At 41.8% G+C, this 18,810-nt stretch overlaps 1 protein-coding gene across 1 annotated transcript; it reads right to left on the minus strand.

The window, feature by feature from the left end:
• Positions 1-2,565: 2,565 nt before the first annotated feature.
• tbx22 (T-box transcription factor 22) lies at positions 2,566-10,629 on the minus strand (the record flags this gene model as incomplete). Its single annotated transcript, XM_080035272.1, has 8 exons — positions 2,566-3,116; positions 3,789-3,874; positions 4,164-4,228; positions 5,565-5,729; positions 7,801-7,975; positions 8,341-8,442; positions 9,760-10,027; positions 10,491-10,629. The coding sequence occupies 8 exons, from the start codon at positions 10,627-10,629 to the stop codon at positions 2,566-2,568; spliced, it is 1,551 nt and encodes a 516-aa protein (XP_079891398.1).
• Between the last annotated feature and the right edge of the window lie 8,181 nt (positions 10,630-18,810).

Raw genomic sequence — 18,810 nt, forward strand, 5'->3', positions numbered from 1 at the left:
ATTTGAATAAAAATAAGGCTATAATCTTATGTATGTTGTTTACGGCTTGCTATAAAAATCAGTACTATTTCGACACTAATAACGGCAGGTGCTCAAATATTATTCTATGTTATGTGTGTCTCTGTGTCACTCTATGGGACAGCGGCAGGTGCAGAGTTCAACTATCCTGGTATGCAAGCAATTTGTCTAATTTTAAGATCAAGAATTAGTTGGGGCAGTTTAAAAATGATTGTCCTACATTGGCAAACATGGAAATGACAGACAGTATCAAATAACCAGCACAGATTAAAGTCTGCGTGTAGACAAAGGGCACGCTGTTTGATAGCAGCACCTGACCGCACGCTGAAACCTGGGCCATCCCCCTGCCCCGAGTTCCCTCAATTAACAACTTCCTGCTATTTCCACGTCCCGCGCGCATTAGCTCACTGCCCTGCGCGGCTGTGACAAGTAAATTGCTGTTTGGTTATGACCGTTTGTCGGGAAACAGGCCATTTCCCCCGCTTTGCCTAAACCGCTGCTCCTAGCTCTGTGGAGAGAGGGAAATGGAGAGAGAGGGAGAGGTGGAGAGAGATGGAGAGGAAGAAATAGAGAGAGGGGGAGAGAGAGAGAGGGAGAGGTGGAGAGAGATGGAGAGGAAGAAATAGAGAGAGGGAGAGGGAGAGAGAGAAAGAGGGGAAGAGAGAGAGGGGGGAGAGAGAGAGAGGGATGGTGCAGGGTTTTGGAGTCTGAGCTGAAGGCAGGAATTATCACATCAGCGGCTGAACGGGCGTGCCCTCTTTGGTATGGACAAAATAACACAGCATTATGTTGGCCCACAGTAGTGAGAGTTTTTCATTCGGCCCAACTCTCTGTGTTCTCCGTGGCACACCAGAAAATCCACTTTCTCAAAGCCTCCCGCACACTGTAAAAAGAGAAAAAGTTAGGAAAGCTGAACTTCCTGAAGGCAACTGTCTTCACTTGGTTTTTGAGTTTTGAAGCAAACTGCCTAGATTTGAACCAACTCATTATCTTTAGTTGAGACAACTTATCATGCATATGTAGTGAAAATGTATCTTTCATGTGTATAAAAACGTCTTAGTTCTTCATGCAAAGAATTACAGACAATAACAGCTGTGCCAAATTGTTGTCTGTCATAGAGATGACAGACAATTCCAAGTCGGTCAAAATGCTGATTCTAACACTGAACAGTGAAACCTTCTAAAGAGGGATCTTTCTGAACAGAAAATAATAAGTTGGCACAACTTTAACTTTTTGGAAGTCTCATATATAGAACTCAAAACTTGAAGTTACATAACATTTGATTCTTAAGTTATCTCAACCAAAAATAATAACTTGGCTCAACTAAATGCAGAAAAGTTTGAGTTGGCCTCAAACCTCAAACATCTAGTGAAGACAGTTCCCTTGAAAATTCTAAAGTCTTGCTAACTTTTTAATTTGTACAGTGCATGTGTCAGAGAGTCAAGACTTTGCCCAGACGAATTGATTTAATTGCTGATCCTGGAACAATGTTACAACAATGACTAGAATAATAAATGAATTAGAGGGTATAAGAAGCCTTATTGCGGATCTCGTTATAGACTGTACCTAATAAAAGGCCTGTGCAGAATAACCCTTTCACCCCCACGCGTCTCTGATTAGTGCTGTTATTGGTAATAAAGTACGGCAATGGAAACTGGCCGTCTGAACCCTGGCAGCTGTTGCTCTTCCTCTAAAATCACAGAGAGACTTGATGAGCTCATGTTATTAGTCAGGGGTGGCCAAGCCTGACACCGACATCCAGCCAGGTTTGGAGCACGAAAAACGCGAGAAAAAAACACTCTTTTGTTGAACGTTGTATATTTGCAACATAATGCGTGTCCTATTGCAGGAACACCAGAGCACCTCAAAGGAGATGTTTGCATACTTTCTCATGCAAAATCAATTTCCTGTTGCACAATAGCACATATGTGTTTCTGTTTGACTTTGACGCACACACACGGAATATTCGGAATACAACTGGAAAACACAAACAACAAAGGCGTTTCCTCTTTCATTCTGTTTATACACGCACTATTTATGGGGAAAAAGGAACATTTTGCACATGAACTGAACAAGAAAATATGAAAAATACTTCAATTGTCAACTCTTTGTGTTTATCAATATTTATATTACATACCTCTGGTCCTATTGCGGATGCTCTTTGGTAAAAACCATTATGGTGTATGAAGTAGTTCAAAGTGAAACTGTCCCATATTGTCAAACTCATTTTGTCCCAAATCAAAATCTACATATTGCCATCATAACCACTCCAATGTCGGCCTTTGATGAATGCGCTCAGTGAAGAGGAGATCTGCTTCAGGATCAGTTTTTAGTTTTTGTGTGCTAGTAAATCCAACACATTGTCCTTTACACAGTTTTTAAATACAACAAAAATGCCCCCACACCGCCACAATCCTTTTTTTATTGCTCCTTTGAGTCTTGCTCCAATAGAGCGTTGCCCCCCCCCCCCCTCCCCCCTGTTCTGATGCAATATGCTCTGGCTCGTTACACTCAATGGGCCGGAGCCTTTACAGTGCGGTCCAGCTGTCAGAGGCAGTGGTTGGTGGTTGGGTGCCACGGCGACTGGCGCAGCAGACAGTCTGTGGTGTCTTCGGCCAGTTTGGCGTGTTGTCGGGAAATAGCTGCGTTGAGTTGGGGGTTGAGGGGGAAGCTGTAGCGGTACAGACAGTAGGGGCCCGCGCCGGTGTCGGACAGATGGGGGAGGAGGGTCGGACTATGAGGCCCCAGGGGGCTGCTGCTGTGGAGGGGGAAGAGGCAGGGCGTCCCGTGGAGACATGGGTCCCTGCAATGGGGAGGTCTCTTGGCCTGTAGGGCTGAGAAGAGCGGGTGGTCCGCCAGTGAAGGAGGCAGTGGAGGTAGGCCCCTCAGTCTGTCCATCGCACCCAGGGAAGAGAAGGCTCGGCTGGATAGCGAGGAGCCGGGTGAGGGGCTGGAGGATTTGCCGTACAGAGGGAGAGAGAACGCGTGGAGAGCAGCGTCGGGGCAGGAGAGAGCTGACATGGAGAATGGATGGAGGGGTGAAGAAGAGGAGAGAGGGAGGAAGGTCTTCATGCTGTTGGCTGGTGATCCGGAGCTCCCTGTTGGGAAGGACGTAAGAAAGTTGGAATCATAAAGACAAAATCCTTCTTGGAGCAGAGGAGTCATAACTATGTAAGAATAGAAATGGTAACATATCTGAAGTTCCCAAGTTAAGGAGACAAAATACTCATCTCACTTATTTATTAGGCATTATTACTTATTTAACAACACTGACGTCGGAGAGTCGAATCACAAAGACAAATACTTGTTGGAGGTACAAGGATTTAGTAGCCAGAAATAACTAATCCATAATTTATATTATTTGACTAAATGTTAGCGGCATGCTTATGAAAAAGATAATATATTATCCTCATCAGAAAGTTGAATGACATAGACAAAACACTTCTTGGAGCATCCCATTGCTCTGGAGACACAGGGACTATTCACTGGTGCTTAGCCAAAGCTGATTCAACATTGTTACATACAGTATAACATGAAGTTTCACAGCACACAAATCCAAACAGTCCTAACCGAAAAGCATTTTAAACTCAAGTCATTATTATATTATGTCTATTTGGTGCCATAGTATTGAGTGTGTTTATTCCAAACAGTTATTTCTGTTTTTTCAGAACTCTCTAGTAGCCTTGGCATCATAACTCTCTCAATCCCACAGAATTATAATGAAGACGGTGAACCGTGATTTAGTAATAATAAGTATTGCAGCGTCGTACCTTGGAGCTGTATGGTGAATGGCTTAAAGTCTAAGCTGAGCGGGCCTCTCCAGGGATAGGACTCCAACAAGCCATCCAACACTCCCCTAGACACACATAAAAAAAACACACACACACACACACACACACACACACACACACACACACACACACAAAGACACACACACATACTGTAAAAGCACTGAAAAATGTTATTCCAGGTATTTAAATATTGGTTCTGAGAGGTGTGAAATTCTGCACTACGCAGTTTGACTTCATTGGAAGGTTTTATGTGGTGTCGGATGTCGGCGGTTGAAGCTTAAAGTCCCTCTTGGGTATTTGAGTGAAGTGCTTTTTGAGCTGTAACAAGTGTGAAGGATGTTTGGGTTTTGGTACCTATTCCTTCCTGGATCTCGGAAGCCCTTGGCGAACGGGTTCCTGTCGATCTTTAGTTTTGTGATCTTGCCCAGGGAGAGAGAGGAAAAGACATATACTGTAGGTTAGAACCAAAAACGAACAATGAACTCAGCTTTACTGCTGTACAGAGAGTGGCATAGCTCTCCTTATGGGGTGTGTGTGTGGGGGGGGGGGTAGGGGGGAGGGACTGCATCTCCCAGAAGCACCCAGGGCGATCGGCCATGTCAAACAGGGTTCTTGGAGGTCGTACAGTTTTATTTGGTGCATTTACGGGCTGTGGACTCCAGCGGCCGGTCCCAGTCACAGCTCGTTACTGAGTTTCTGTAATAATACGTTCGCTGATCGTAAAAGGAGAACTGATGAAAAGAGCTGGCTGTCCCCGCGGACGGATACCGTTACTGGAGGAATGGTAGCCAACAGTGGGGTCAGTTAGCTCCCCTTGCACATTAACACACACACACACACACACATGCGCGCACAGTCTAACACACACACACACACACACACACACACACACAAACGCACACACACACACACACACACACACTCGATCTGAACAACTGGCACTGGCAGAAAGTCAGGACAGTGAAATTTATGGTTTTGCAGAGACCACAGAGGAAAGGGCCTCATCACCTGCTGGATGTTTGAACTAAAGCATTTTGATTGGATCTTTAAAGAATATTACTGAGTGTACAACAATAGAAAATACATGATATTTGTTTCCCCAATATTTCTGGTGCATAAACATAGGTGTTGATTTTGGGGGGGAGAATGCAGGGGATATACCCCCTTTAATATTTAGATGAGGTCAATTTGGCCACTTCAAAAAAAAATGATAGACAACCCCCTTATCCCGAAAACAATCATTTGTGTATCTACCTGTAACTATTTACTGTATTTCCAAACCATTTCAGACACCCCTAAAGTAGGCCATACTATTTTAACTTTGCTGACTTCCCACTATTGCAGTGACTTTCTTCAAACCAAATTGAATAAATTAAAATATTTCAACCATAAATTGATGCAGAAAAAGTATAAATTTTTTTATCAGAATCCTGTAATTTAAGTGCTTGACGGTCAAAATTTACTTGGGTAGCACCCCCAGACTTAATGTGCCCCCCCCCCCCCCCCCACCATGTTGAAACAAAACCTACGTCCATGCGCATAATGGTTATAAAATGTAAACACAAAACATCAGATATTTAACAAATATTTGTAACTGAGACACAAATTCATTAACTAAATAAACATGCCTTATTCTTCTATGTTTTATAAAATCCAACAATAAAAATCCAATAAAATGCAATACTTTCTTGAACACCCACAGTTGAATCCATTGTTCATGGTTTTGTCAGCAGGTATGTCACTCTTCAGTCTCACCTGTTGGTTCTGATAGGCTGTTACCGTGGTGAACTCTGTCTCTGGGAAGGAGAAGCTGTGCACTCCCTCAGCGGGCAGAGACTGGATCTGTGACAGGTCCATGCGAGGGTCGTGTCTGATGATGTGAACGCGGGGCTTGTATTTATGCATCGACTGCAGAATGATCTGGAGGACGGCAAGAAAAAAAACGGTATTTTAATGTTTTATTGACAAGTGTAGATTCGATTATATGATTAACTTGAAGTTGAACTGTAGAAACAAAGGTATACAGTAGGTGTAATGCCATTATCAATATGAGAAATGTTTTCTCAATTAAGCAATTCATCTTTCGGTGTTTAAAATGTCAGACATGAGTGAAATATGCCAATCACAATTTTCTATAGCCCAAGGTGATGTAAAAAATGTTTTATTTTGTCCAAAAAGGGGTACATCTACATAACTATCACATTCTGCAGAATTTTTTTAATGATATTTAACTGTATTAAGATTAAATAATACAAATAGTTTTTAGTTTTTCAGATTACTCAGTATCAGTGATTAATCTTGTTCCAGCTTCACAGAAAATGGTAAGCAGTTTGTGGATATTGCTCAAACTGTTGCTAAAACTCTGTATTTTTGATCATTTTAAACACATAAACATGAAAAACTATGTTGCTCTCCACACTCATCATTTCCGTTACACAACTGAATAGTTGATTTATGGATAAATATGTTACTAGACAGGTGTCATAATTCATTACAACACGATAATACATTGCAAAATAGTCCTACATTTGGTGTTACGTACAATAAAACTAATAAGGATTAAGCCCCAAAACAAACATTAAATATCATTAATGTGGTGTAAAATACAAATATTTAACTCTTACATTTTCAAACATGTGCGTTAAAGTGCAGCTTTTTTAACCTGTTATCAGACAAAGCCGAATAAACAAAGCGGCAAAACTGCTAAATTCAATTGCAAAAAGCAAACTGTGTCCACTTCAAAAAGGGTACGGCCATCAACACATCACGCATCACTGTTTAAAAGCAAAATGAGTGAAAGTGACCACAACAAGATCAGATATGATGAGGCTGATTTAGATCATATCCCATTTAGATCATATCCCGTAAGAAGGAATCCTCTAAACACACACACACACGCACACACACACACACACACACACACTCACTCCTTGGTGCTCTTTATAAACACACGGATCAAGTGAAAAGCCTCCTGCAGCCTCCCCAGTCACCACATCTGTCACATCTGTACATCACTGAACCTTTAACAGGAACTTCTGGAGCTAGGGAGGATTTCCACTTCCTGTCTCTAGTGTTGCTTCAATATGTGTTCAACCGCAATCCAAGCAAGACTGAAGCAATTTAAGATTCACTCTGATGCTCCCTTAACATCATACACACCATTATCAAATCAACTGCACAATGTATGTTTAAAGTAAGACAAAAATGAATGACCAGACCATTTTTGATTTTTTTTTAAAATATCATCAAATAATTACATTTATATTTAAACAAGCTACTGTTTGAACTACTTATATGTGTATTTGAGTTTGTGGGTTGACCTTGTGGATTGAACAAAACAATGAAATCAAACAAAGCCATGATGTTGTACAGTTAAAAAAGGTACAAGAAAACAGTACTTGACCAATAGCGAAAGGAGGAGAAGACCTGAGCATATATTGACTCAATTCAGTGCTCCATTTGCAAAATAATCACTTCATATTATTGTATGACTTGAATTATTGTGTATCCATATTTTAATATTTTCTTCTAAATTAATATGATATTATAAAGTAGGGGCCGGACTATTTAAGTATTGTGCTTCTGCCTATTCCTTCTCAAATGCATCCTTGTTTTTTGACGGAATGTGATTTATTTTATTTTATTCTTTAACAGTATGTTGATTGTTTGAGATCAATAAAAGATAACTTAAGTCACACAACAGTCCTGTCATGAGTTAAGGCATAAAATACACAAGACTCATCTTAAATAGAGTAAGAAACTACAAATTTGCCTTCCATCCTTTCACTAAAAAAGTCTCACCTGCATGCTGCACAGATCTACCAGCCACTATCAGTTCGAGACAGACTGTATAAGTATTAGGTTAGAGAGAGAGAGAGAGAGAGAGAGAGAGAGAGAGAGAGAGAGAGAGAGAGAGAGAGAGAGAGAGAGAGAGAAAGAGAGAAAGAGAGAGAGAGAGAGGAGACAGCGCATGCTCAGATGGGTTACCTACATGTCCCTTATCGTCCATCTCGTTGTTGGTGAGCTTGACGCGGTCAAAGCTGATGACCTGACGCATCCACGTCTCGCCTGCGCACGGAGAGTCCGGGTGCACGTAGAGCCGCGGAGAGATGCACGAGTGGTCCGTGTTTCCCGCCACCATCCACTGAGAACTGTGGTACACATACCTGCACAAGTACGCATGTGCATAAATGGATAGGTAAGGAATTAGTTTGTTAATTTATTTATTTCAAACACATATAGATTAGATTAGATCGATAGATCGACAGACAGACAGACAGACAGACAGACAGACAGACAGACAGACAGACAGACAGACAGACAGACAGATAGACAGATAGACAGACGGATAGACAGATAGATAGATAGATAGATAGATAGATAGATAGATAGATAGATAGATAGATAGATAGATAGATAGATAGATAGATAGATAGATAGATAGATAGATAGATAGATAGATAGATAGATAGATAGATAGATAGATAGATAGATTCAAATATTTTACACACACACACACACACACATTTACCTGTAGCGTTTTGAGTCCACGGGCATGACATCCATTGCAATGTAATACTGCTGGCACGGGTCCAGGTCGCGCACCTTTACGCGCACAGAGGGAAACATCCTCCTAACGAGAGAGGCGAAGAGAAGACACTTGATTAGAAATTGGCAATGGCTCGTATTTGGTGCCGTTTTAAAGTTGAATATATGGGCTCAAGCCGGTGAGGATTATGCATCATAAAACCCACACAGAGAGATCCCGTCGCGGCCAAGTTCAGAGTAAAAGTTCACGGACCTCGAGGGGGCCACGAGGGCATCTTCACTGCCGAGATTTATAGCGCGTGTTCTCCATAATTGAATAAACGGAACTTAGATTTCAGCGAGTGGTTATGTCCCAATAACTCATCCCGGCAAGGAAACAGAAGATGGCTACCCTTCAGACCGCGAATGGATTTCTTTTGACACTGGAAGATAAATTTGTTTTTAATCGGCCCAGGGATATTTCTGTATAGTGAGTGCACCACAGGATTTCATATTGTAATCGATAGTCTTGGATCACATAAAAACGAACAACCGGAGAATAGAGTTTAATGCATTTGGACAAAGTTTTAATAATTCCCCAAGTTTAAGTTACTTTCGTCAAAACCAATAAATCTGACTCACGGGACACATACTATTAATTTTATTTTTATTTTAAATTATTATTCCAGAGTATAAAATAAACTCAAAAAAACGTCCAGACCGAGGAATTATTATCTCTATTTCGACATGTAAATATAACTATAAATATAACTTCACAAGTTACAGTTTCTGCTCTATCATTTATTAACCAATGACTTCTTGCAATTTGTCTAAAATAATGTAAAACACATGACAGTTAGTGATCGGCTGCAGCGCGCGCAGAGCCGTTTTACACCTGATTAAGTCGCACCTGTGACCGCAGAGCAGTTCATGGAAATATCATATCACATCATACATCGTGTAATTTGATAAAGACCCCCCAGCGTGTGTTTCATTTATAGTAAAATTGTAACGGACCAAAAACTTTGCTTTGCCACTTTTTTCATTTGATATTTTCTGTTATTTTTTAGGTTTAAACTGACTTCTGTCCAGTTTTTCTTTATCATATTTGAGATGAATTTCAAACGAATAAAAAATCCTATCTTACAATCAAATGTAATAGAACTTTTGTTTTGTTTGATCTGATGGGTCTGGTTTTAACACTAAAATATTTCAAGCACATGCAGACCAAATCAAACATATAACCTATATTATAAATAATGACCAGTACATTATTGTTAAATATTATTCCTATTGCTCACGGTTATAAAGGGTCAAGAAAGCATTTGAATTTTAAAGATTTCCAGGATAGGAACAACACCTATGCACCTATATTCCAAGGATTTGCAAACAGCGTCTTTCTCATCCAGACTGAAGTTTCTACCTGCCAGCTTTGGTGATGATCATCTCGGTGCCGATCTCATGGAATCTCTTCCAGAGCTCGGAGCCCTGGAGCTCCACACGGACGCCTCTGTCCACTCTATCCAGGCGGCAGTCGCTCTCCCTCGGCTTGAGCTTGTTCTCCTCCCCGCTGCTTAGTTCAGCCTCTCCAGCCTTAAGCGCCTGTCTCTCCGGGTCACCTGAAGTGTCCTCTGTCTTTCTCCGTGTGGAACCTGCTTTCTTCATGTGGCTGACTGGATATTCGTTCAGGCCTGTAAAGGGGCAAAGAGATGGGATGAGGGGCGTTGATACAAGAAGCCTGGTAGCCTTTAATATGCAAAACATTTTGTTTTACAAAAACATTTATAAGTTTGCTCCAACTTTAACGTTTTGATTTAAATAAGCGGAAAATAGATCTTACAATGCATGTATTACAATTATAATACAAAAAGTATCGCAGAGAGTTTACCAACAAACTTGGGAGATTATTTACAAAACTTTTTTCCCCCCACGAAAACAATTTTGTTTAATCATATTGAATTGTAACTGATGAAATATTATGACAAGGTAAATTGTAAACATGTATTAAATCAATTAAATCTCGCCCTGATTAAGCAAAATAACTTGCAAACGGCTGATTATGCAGTGGGTTTTATTATTCCATCTCGTGCGTAAAATGTGCTTCTATTAAAGACATTTGATGTTCTCGGAAATCCACCAATCCTTCCGCCTCACCGGTGAAGATGCTCGTCTCGCTGCCGCTGTCTCCAGCTGAACTTGACTCGTGTCCCTCCGACACTTTCATCCTCTTGCAGGGTTTCCCGACCAGCGCTTCCACCGAGAAGGCGTGAGCCCGGGAACTCAGACCCTGCATCTTTAGGCTGAAATATCCTCGTCTTTTCTGCAAGTCTTAGTGTATATCCGTCTGAACTGTGACTTTTTCCCCTCACAAGCTTGGGTGTCCCGACTCATTCAAAGGACAGTAACGGGGGTAGATCAGGCAGCAGCAGCAGCAGAAGCAACAGCAGCACCTTAGGGAGCCCCTCTTCTCTCTCGGCGGCTCCGTGACGCTGCGTAATTGATCCGGTGCGTTTCCATGTGTTCTCCAAGACGCGCGCGCCCTCATCCAAAAACTCCTTGATTGTTGGCACGCCTCTCGTCCACTCAAACTACAATATTCCCTCTCTCTCTCTTTCTCTCTCCTTCTCTCTCTTTTTCTCTCTCCTACTCTCTCTCTCCCTTAATCCGTTACTGTGTCTCCCCTTTCCGTGTCTGTCTCACACGGAGGTTGTTCCTCTGGTTCCCCTGTGCGCGTCACAGAAAGGGAGGTGCACGGTGCATTCCTCTACACATGGGCCTGCGCTGCAAAAAATATCACACTCAACCAGGCCTTAAATCTTACCCTGTGTTCCAATACCAATACTCCCATACATCCCAGAAAAAAAGATTTAGGATGTCTAAAGCATTATGCCGAAAAATACCCAGATGCCCTACTACATCCAATTTCATTTTGTAGAATGGAATCCAGCATGCTTTGTATGGTGAAAAGAAAAAGTATGTGGTTTGGAACGCAGGGTCTGTTTCCTGAAATAAAAAAATCGTAATACGTTTCTGCAAAAGAGAAATACAAAAAATGTCTCCAGGCCTATAGCAATCCCATTTTCATTTGGAAATGTCAACACCTTAAAATGATGCAAAATGAGGTAGAACCTTTGATCATTATCAACAGGTGTAACTTGATTCAAGACAGATCTTTAATTCAGTGTATTTAAAAAAATATCAACTTACCTAACAATTTAGTAGGCCTAATTGTCCCACTTGTTGAAGCAAACTAATGAGTCTCGATACAATATTAATTTAACATAAATTGTATTATTACAAATAACATTTTTTGCAGTGTTTTCCTGGTCACAGTGGCCTTTCAGCATCCAGGACAACCGAGAAGCAGCATCTTTACGCACGGTCCGATGATGATACAGTTTAGGCGTTGGTTCCCTTTTAACGGTTTGCGATATTTTGTAATTAATTGTAGGAGCAATTGATTAAAAGATAACATTTAGAGAGTAGTATACCACACAATAATACAAATAAAATAAGTATTTAGACAGCTGATGGAGTTTAGCCTACACTCAGGATTTAAGTCTCCAATGTAATTGAATTCAAATGAATGAAGCACATTTTCTGTAATTGCTTTTGCACGAGCAAACTGTTGACCTGCGTGTGTTGCTTTCCTCCATTTAGACATCCCATAGATAAATAGAATGAACGTTTTAGAGCGCTGGCAGGGGGACTCTAGGCACAAATATTTAAGTCTTATAATTCAGACCATCTGGAAGGTCAAATATCCCCATGAAACTCGCTGCATTTTCTGTTTTCTGAAGCTAACATTTCCTATATTAATTTGAGGGCTTTCCTTAAAGCGGTCTCTTGTCTTCCGTCCCTCCGGTATAAAAGTGGGATTTGTTTTCTTCATTTTCTTCTCCTTTTTGCGGTGCCCGGTGAGGGTGTGCGCCCAGTCTGGTTCTCATAAGAGCGGGAGATCAGATGTAGTTCGGCGCACAGGGAGAAAAACTAGGGCCGTAATGACAGCTCGGGATTATTACATTACTCCTCGACATGAAATAGATCCGCTTTACACAAATAAAAGTCAGCGAAGGCTCTATTTAAAATGTTTTTTAATCACATGATATAATTGCTGTGAGGAGAAAACAAATGAGGGCTGTGTTTACGGCACGGTTGGTTTGGTTGGTGATGGAAATCTCTGACAACAGCCGGGAAATGGGAGAACTATGACCAACCGGAATCACATGCTCTCTGTCATCATAACCAGAGGACTGCGGCCGGGATTTCTGTTTATTTTTGTTCCAAACTTGTCGTTTTCTTCCAATGCAGTAATAAAAATAATGCATCCAACAAACACGCGGGCCTGGAGTCTAGAATAGTGCAACAGAAATAAACGGCTGCTGTGCGTTTCTGTGCGCACGGGGCCCCAACACTGAAGCCTCTTATTGAACGGAAAGACGTGAGAAACTGATAGAAAACGTGTGTGTGTGTGTGTGTGTGTGTGTGTGTGTGTGTGTGTGTGTGTGTGTGTGTGTGTGTGTGTGTGCGCGTGTGTGTGTGTGTGCGTGTGTGTGTGTGCTTCTCAAAAAACTCAAATTTGAGAGATTATTCTGCCATGTTGTCTTCGGCAGTCAACTCATACATCTTCGTTGTAGGATTATGAACTGTCAAACGAGTGATGGAGATCGTTGTGCCATGTGCTTTTCTGATTCTTAAAAAAAAAAAAATCTGCATTTGTCCCATTCAGGGATGTTTGGCACATATGTTTCCTCTTATTAAGCCCAATACGCACGCTTGGAGGAAACAAGACTCAAATCCAATTTAGCGTCGGCCTCGGGTTTCCATTAATGCGGAAGTTTGATGATCAGCTGCAATTAGGCTTTCCGATCACTTTGCGCCTTCAGGGCCGCTCGCATGCTGTTGATTTGCGTATCCAGGGCCCTAATGAATGATCATTGGTGAATAATTGGTTTGCAATTGAAACTTAGTGGCAGGCTTCAGACGCTCAAGTGCAACACATTAATCACGATTGAAACGTAGACTGCAGTTGGTTAAAGGGAGATTTGGCTGTTTGAAAATGTGGTTTTTATTGAACTAAATAGTTTTGCTTCTCTTTTTCCAGTACAAATGCTTTGTTTTATGACATGCACCATGCATGCATCAGGTTTTCACTAAGACTTGATGACTGACATTAAGCTGAAATGTGTGTGTGTGTGTGTGTGTGTGTGTGTGTGTGTGTGTGTGTGTGTGTGTGTGTGTGTGTGTGTGTGTGTGTGTGTGTGTGTGTGTGTTAGTCTGTGGGTACAGCTGAAGGCTGGTGCCCAAAGAGTAATCACGACCAGCCCCTGCATTCATGGTAGGAGTCTGTCTGTACTGTATGTGTGCACATGCTCACAAATTAATGCCTGTTTATGTGTGTGTGTGTGTGTGTGTGTGTGTGTGTGTGTGTGTGTGTGTGTGTGTGTGTGTGTGTGTGTGTGTGTGTGTGTGTGTGTGTGTGTGTGTGTGTTTATAAACAGTCCTGTCTGTCTGTTGCTCAGTGCTGAGTGGATGTGACGGGGCCCCCTGATGGTTTGTTTTAAGTTGGATCCTGATGCTGAGCAGTTAGTGTGTGTGGGTTTCTGTGTGAGTGTTTATGTGCGCGTGTGTGTGTGTGTGTGTGTGTGTGTGTGTGTGTGTGTGTGTGTATGTGTGTGAAGGTTATTCTGGGCATGGGCTGCGGGAGCGGATGCCCACTCAATGCCAAACGTCAAACTTCCACCACCCCGTTACTCTGCGACATATGTGGAGTGTTTGAATATAGAATGCTGTACACACTTAGTGCATTGTGGCACTAATGGGTTGTGAGTCTCTCTGTATATCGGACACGAATGAGGGCTCACTTGGAGAAACACACTACTATATACAGAGACAATGATGTGCTAATTGTTTCCAACGATGCTCCTGACATACATTTGAATCATCTTTAAATGAGGATTGCATGTAACATACAGTATGGACTGTTTGTTATTTACACATGTTGTTACAGAGTGCTTTTATTCAACTTTGAATAGACAGCATCAAAGGATCATGAGATTATGTGAAAGGGGGATGAGAAAGAAGAAGAAGAGAGCAGAAACAGAACTATGGCAACCAGTCAAAACTCTTTTTACAACATGACCAATTATAGAGTGACAAATTCCCAAGACCCTGACATGTCATCAGCTCCATGGCGTGTGTATAGGCCTCTGTGTGTGTGTGTGTGTGTGTGTGTGTGTGTGTGTGTGTGTGTGTGTGTGTGTGTGTGTGTGTGTGTGTGTGTGTGTGTGTGTGTGTGTGTGTGGCTGATTGTCTGGAAGGACTTTCCTGTCACATCTGCTACTCATAACCTCCTTCTTGTCCCTCTCGAGGGGTAAAGCTGTCGAGACTCCGCGGGGATCCTAAACAGAGTTCTTCTTCGTGGCTTCTGCCTCTGTTAACATGTTAACAGCTACTTAAAGGTGAAGTCAGTGATTCTGGAGAACCCTTGTTGTCAATTTTTGGGTTCAAAATCAGTGAATATATCTTCATGATCTGCTATGTACGTACTGTGTGTGTGCTGGACAAATCTAGTTTTTATACACATTCTAACCTCTGTTAACTGGTATGTTGCTAGCTACGATGGGCCCCCTTTTGATTACATACCCTTTGTTTACATACGAGTTCACAGAGCCTAGGCTGTGTATTAACACCATGTACTTTTTCAGTTCACACACAGTACAAACAGGGAGTGGATCATGGGGAGATATTCACTGATTTTTGACAACAAGTGAATTTGACAACTAGCATTCTCCAGAATTGCTGACTCCACCTTTAATGGGTGAGTCAGTGAGACGCTGATGATCACGGACTCCTCTGCTCCGCACAAATTCATTGGCCGTGTCTGCCAACACAGTTGCATCCTGCCCTCTTGATTGGCCGTTGAAAAGCGTCCAAATCCTCTCCTCCAATCAGCTCTCATTGGCAGAAATGTGCAGTTAATTAGATTTGGCTGCCGATGACAACGAAGACAATCTCCCCCTGTGAACCACAAGAGAGACAAGTTTCAGCTGTCGGCTGCAGTGTGACCACAAATTGCTTCACGACAGCCATAATAAAAACAATATTAATAAGATGAACACCAAAACAATAAAGACTGATGCACAGAAGTAAGAATTTTGAGTTTGAACATTGAAATGGGAATAAAACCACATTTAAAAACAAAATTAAAAACTGTTTTAAAGATAAAAGTCAATACAAACTTTAAAAGGTAATATATTGTAAGAAGAACGGAATACATTAAACGATAAGGCTAATTATATTCTCTACTTTTATATATAAATAGCCAAACCAACATTAAATTGATCCTACTGGAGCTACCAGTGGTTTTGGTCTGTGCTATATCTTATGGGCTAGAGCTCCATTATTGTCCCAAAAACTATTAAAAACACATCAATGAGTCACACTAGGCAACATGTTTTTCACATGGGCGTTGTTGTCCACTTTCATTACATTCCACATATACTGTCCAGCAGCGATACTGAAAAACCAAACCCAGGGCTGGAAATTACCCCAAACAAATGCACAATTTACCTTTTTTTCTAAGTAACTTTTGCTCTCAAGTGCCAAACTGTTTTCGGAAATTATGTAGCCATTTTTGTAGGCGAAACACAGGAGGCAAAAACATTGTTTTTTCAAGCAATTTTGCAATTTTTGGCTTCCATAACACGTCCTCTTTTATACTAGTATAAATAAAAGGTCTAAAATGTACATTAAGGTGTTTATTTTACTTAACTTTGTCTGTTTGGATCTGTGTATTTATCCTAAAACCATCCATAACAGCCATTACCTCAAAACTGTGAACCAAAAATCTCAACTTCTAAAGCAACTATCTTTACATAATCATTCCTAACACTATTCTAGAGGTTATTACAAAAGGATTTGCTATATAATTTTAAGTTTCTGATTTATGATAGATTTTCTTCTTAAAAACATGCTGAAAACAAGAACTGTACATATTTTTTGATTTATAAAATTTTAAAAAAGGCTGATTTCAAAATCTGTTCTATGAAAACTTTGGACTCCAATATGTTTAAAAAACTAAATAAAGATTTTAAATCTGGCTTCATCCAAAATCCAGATATTTAGTTTTTAAAGAGATGCAAATTGACACACCATAACTTAGATATGGCCATATTGCATATGCATTTAAACACTTCTGAAAAAAATGGAATGCAAAAAATAACAATGGCAAAGTTTCCTGATGATATATATAAGTTAATAATGTGACCCTATTCACCTGCCGTGTCTCACCTTAACATTAAAGGTGCCAACACATTTCTTAATTAACTTCGACCAATATAAAAACCTAATGAGCAAAGAGACAGAAATGTTAGTTTTCCTGTGTTGCTAGTATCCAGCTGTAGCACCTTTCCCTGCCCTTCTAGCTGCTCTATGGGTCTGGCTGCCTGCACGGTGCCTGGGCACGCAGCCTGGTACCAGCGCCTTCCCCCTGCCCACAGTGTAGGAAGATTTAATGGCTCATGTGCCACGGCATCCAGCCCTTCACTGGCTCCCTCTGCCTCCGGTGGGTAACGAGAGGGGGATGAGGGGCAAGAGAGAAAAGAGGAGAGGAGAGCCACATCTCTGCCAAGACACAGCAGCAGCCTCCTCTCTCTCACCACAAGTGTGTTGTGAATTATCTTCTCCCTCCACCTCTCTCCTCCCCCCTTCTCTTTCCCTTTCTCTTCCTAAGCCCCTAGTTATCCCTGTGCTACTCACCCTCTTCCTATTAAACACATATAGATCTTGGTCTGTCCACAACGCTTTTCATGAGGCCCGCTGTGAATCCGGCTTCTACGGCACATTCATCTCACTTGTTTGGATAGCTAATTCTTTTTGATGAAAATTGCCTCTTTTCTCTCTTTCTCTCTCTCTCCCTCTCCCTCTCCCTATGGCTGCCAGTAACTGGTGTGGTTAATGGTTGCGGTAAAAAGAAACAAAAACAGCCGTAATTGATAATGAGAGTCAGACTCTGCATGTGAGGATCAGAGTTGAGCGCCTTTTACGTTTGGGAGTGACGGCTCAGACGTGCCGCTGTGCCAAAGCAGGACTCTCTTCCCAAGAAGGGTGTCAAGGGGTTGGGCAAGTAATCCACGGGGTGTTAGAGTGTAATTTCCTAATGCCATAATGTGTAACCAGCACATTATATTGGACTGTTTGGATAAAATTAAAGGGAACGTTGCCAGCCACTCAAACATAAACAGACTTACAAGACTGTTAGCTGACTTAAGAAGCGGGCGTTTGAGATGTGTTGAGGGCTCCTTTTGGTGTTGTTAACATGCATGGTGAGGAGAGCTAGTCATTATCCATTGGGAAAGCATTGCTTGGTGTAAATGTGGTAGGAGGAGGTTGTTGTTAAAGGAACCCCCCCCCCCCAAAAAAGTCCCACACGTCTTTATCTGTTTTAGTCCCGCTGAGCGCAATCGTTCTTAACACAAATATTCCTTATCAAAGCCATCGCCACACAGTGGATCGGGGAATTATTTTTAGATTGTCCCTGATAAATGAGGGGTTTCGTATTTCTGGATGTGGTTCTCGAGGCGAGGGGGGAAGAAAAGTGAACATTTTAGGGGAAAAAAAGCTGAGAGAAAGAAAAAAAACCTTTTGGCAGAACCACAAAAGCTTTTAAAAACAACATGTGAAAAATCTGCAGTCCTTTAACAGTTAGCTTGTCATTTTTATTTGCCTCTTCAGATGGTGGCAGCGGTTATCTTTCAGGCGCTGCCAGCTGGGATTGGCTTGCTGGCTGGAAGGCTCGGGCCTGGCCCCCGGGTAGCACTCTTATTATCATCACCACACACTGTAATTCACATGTCAATCACGCACACAGAACCAGAGCAGTGCAGAGCTGAAGGGGGGGAGGGGGGGGGCTGGTTAGAAGGGGCCGCCGACTGGGGTGATGGTGCGGGCGGGGCAGGGGGGCTGCGCGTTGAATACTTCCAGCAGGCCCTAATCGGACCTTTCATCCCTCATCTCTGTAAAATGGACCTGGATTGGGCTATGATTGGTTATAATACAGGGCTGGCCCGGGCTGTGTAGCAGGAGCCTGAGCTGGACAGAGCTGCTGTAAGAATAGGACTGACCTCTGAGGAAGGTTAAACTGTCAAAGAGTGTTGGCCGGATTTCTTTGCCTGGCACGACTTCCACTCTTAGCTGAGGTAGACACGGTGGACTGAGAAAACAGCATTAATCTTGCAAGAATTCTAAGTTTTTGAAGCCAATAGGCACAAAAATATGAAAATGTCTGTTTAGGCTGAAAACATATTGGCAATGAGGCTTCAGGACAAAGACTGTGTATGTACTTGAAATGCTTTGGGTTTTGGATGAAAACTGATGATTTTGCATAAGATGATGTGCCTTTATTCCAGTGTTATGTCTCCATGGAAACCTAATGTGACCTACTCCAGATCGGGGCGGGTTGCAAACTTGCATC

This window comes from Ammodytes marinus, assembly GCF_949987685.1.
Source record: "Ammodytes marinus genome assembly, chromosome: 10".
Lineage (NCBI taxonomy): Eukaryota > Metazoa > Chordata > Actinopteri > Uranoscopiformes > Ammodytidae > Ammodytes > Ammodytes marinus.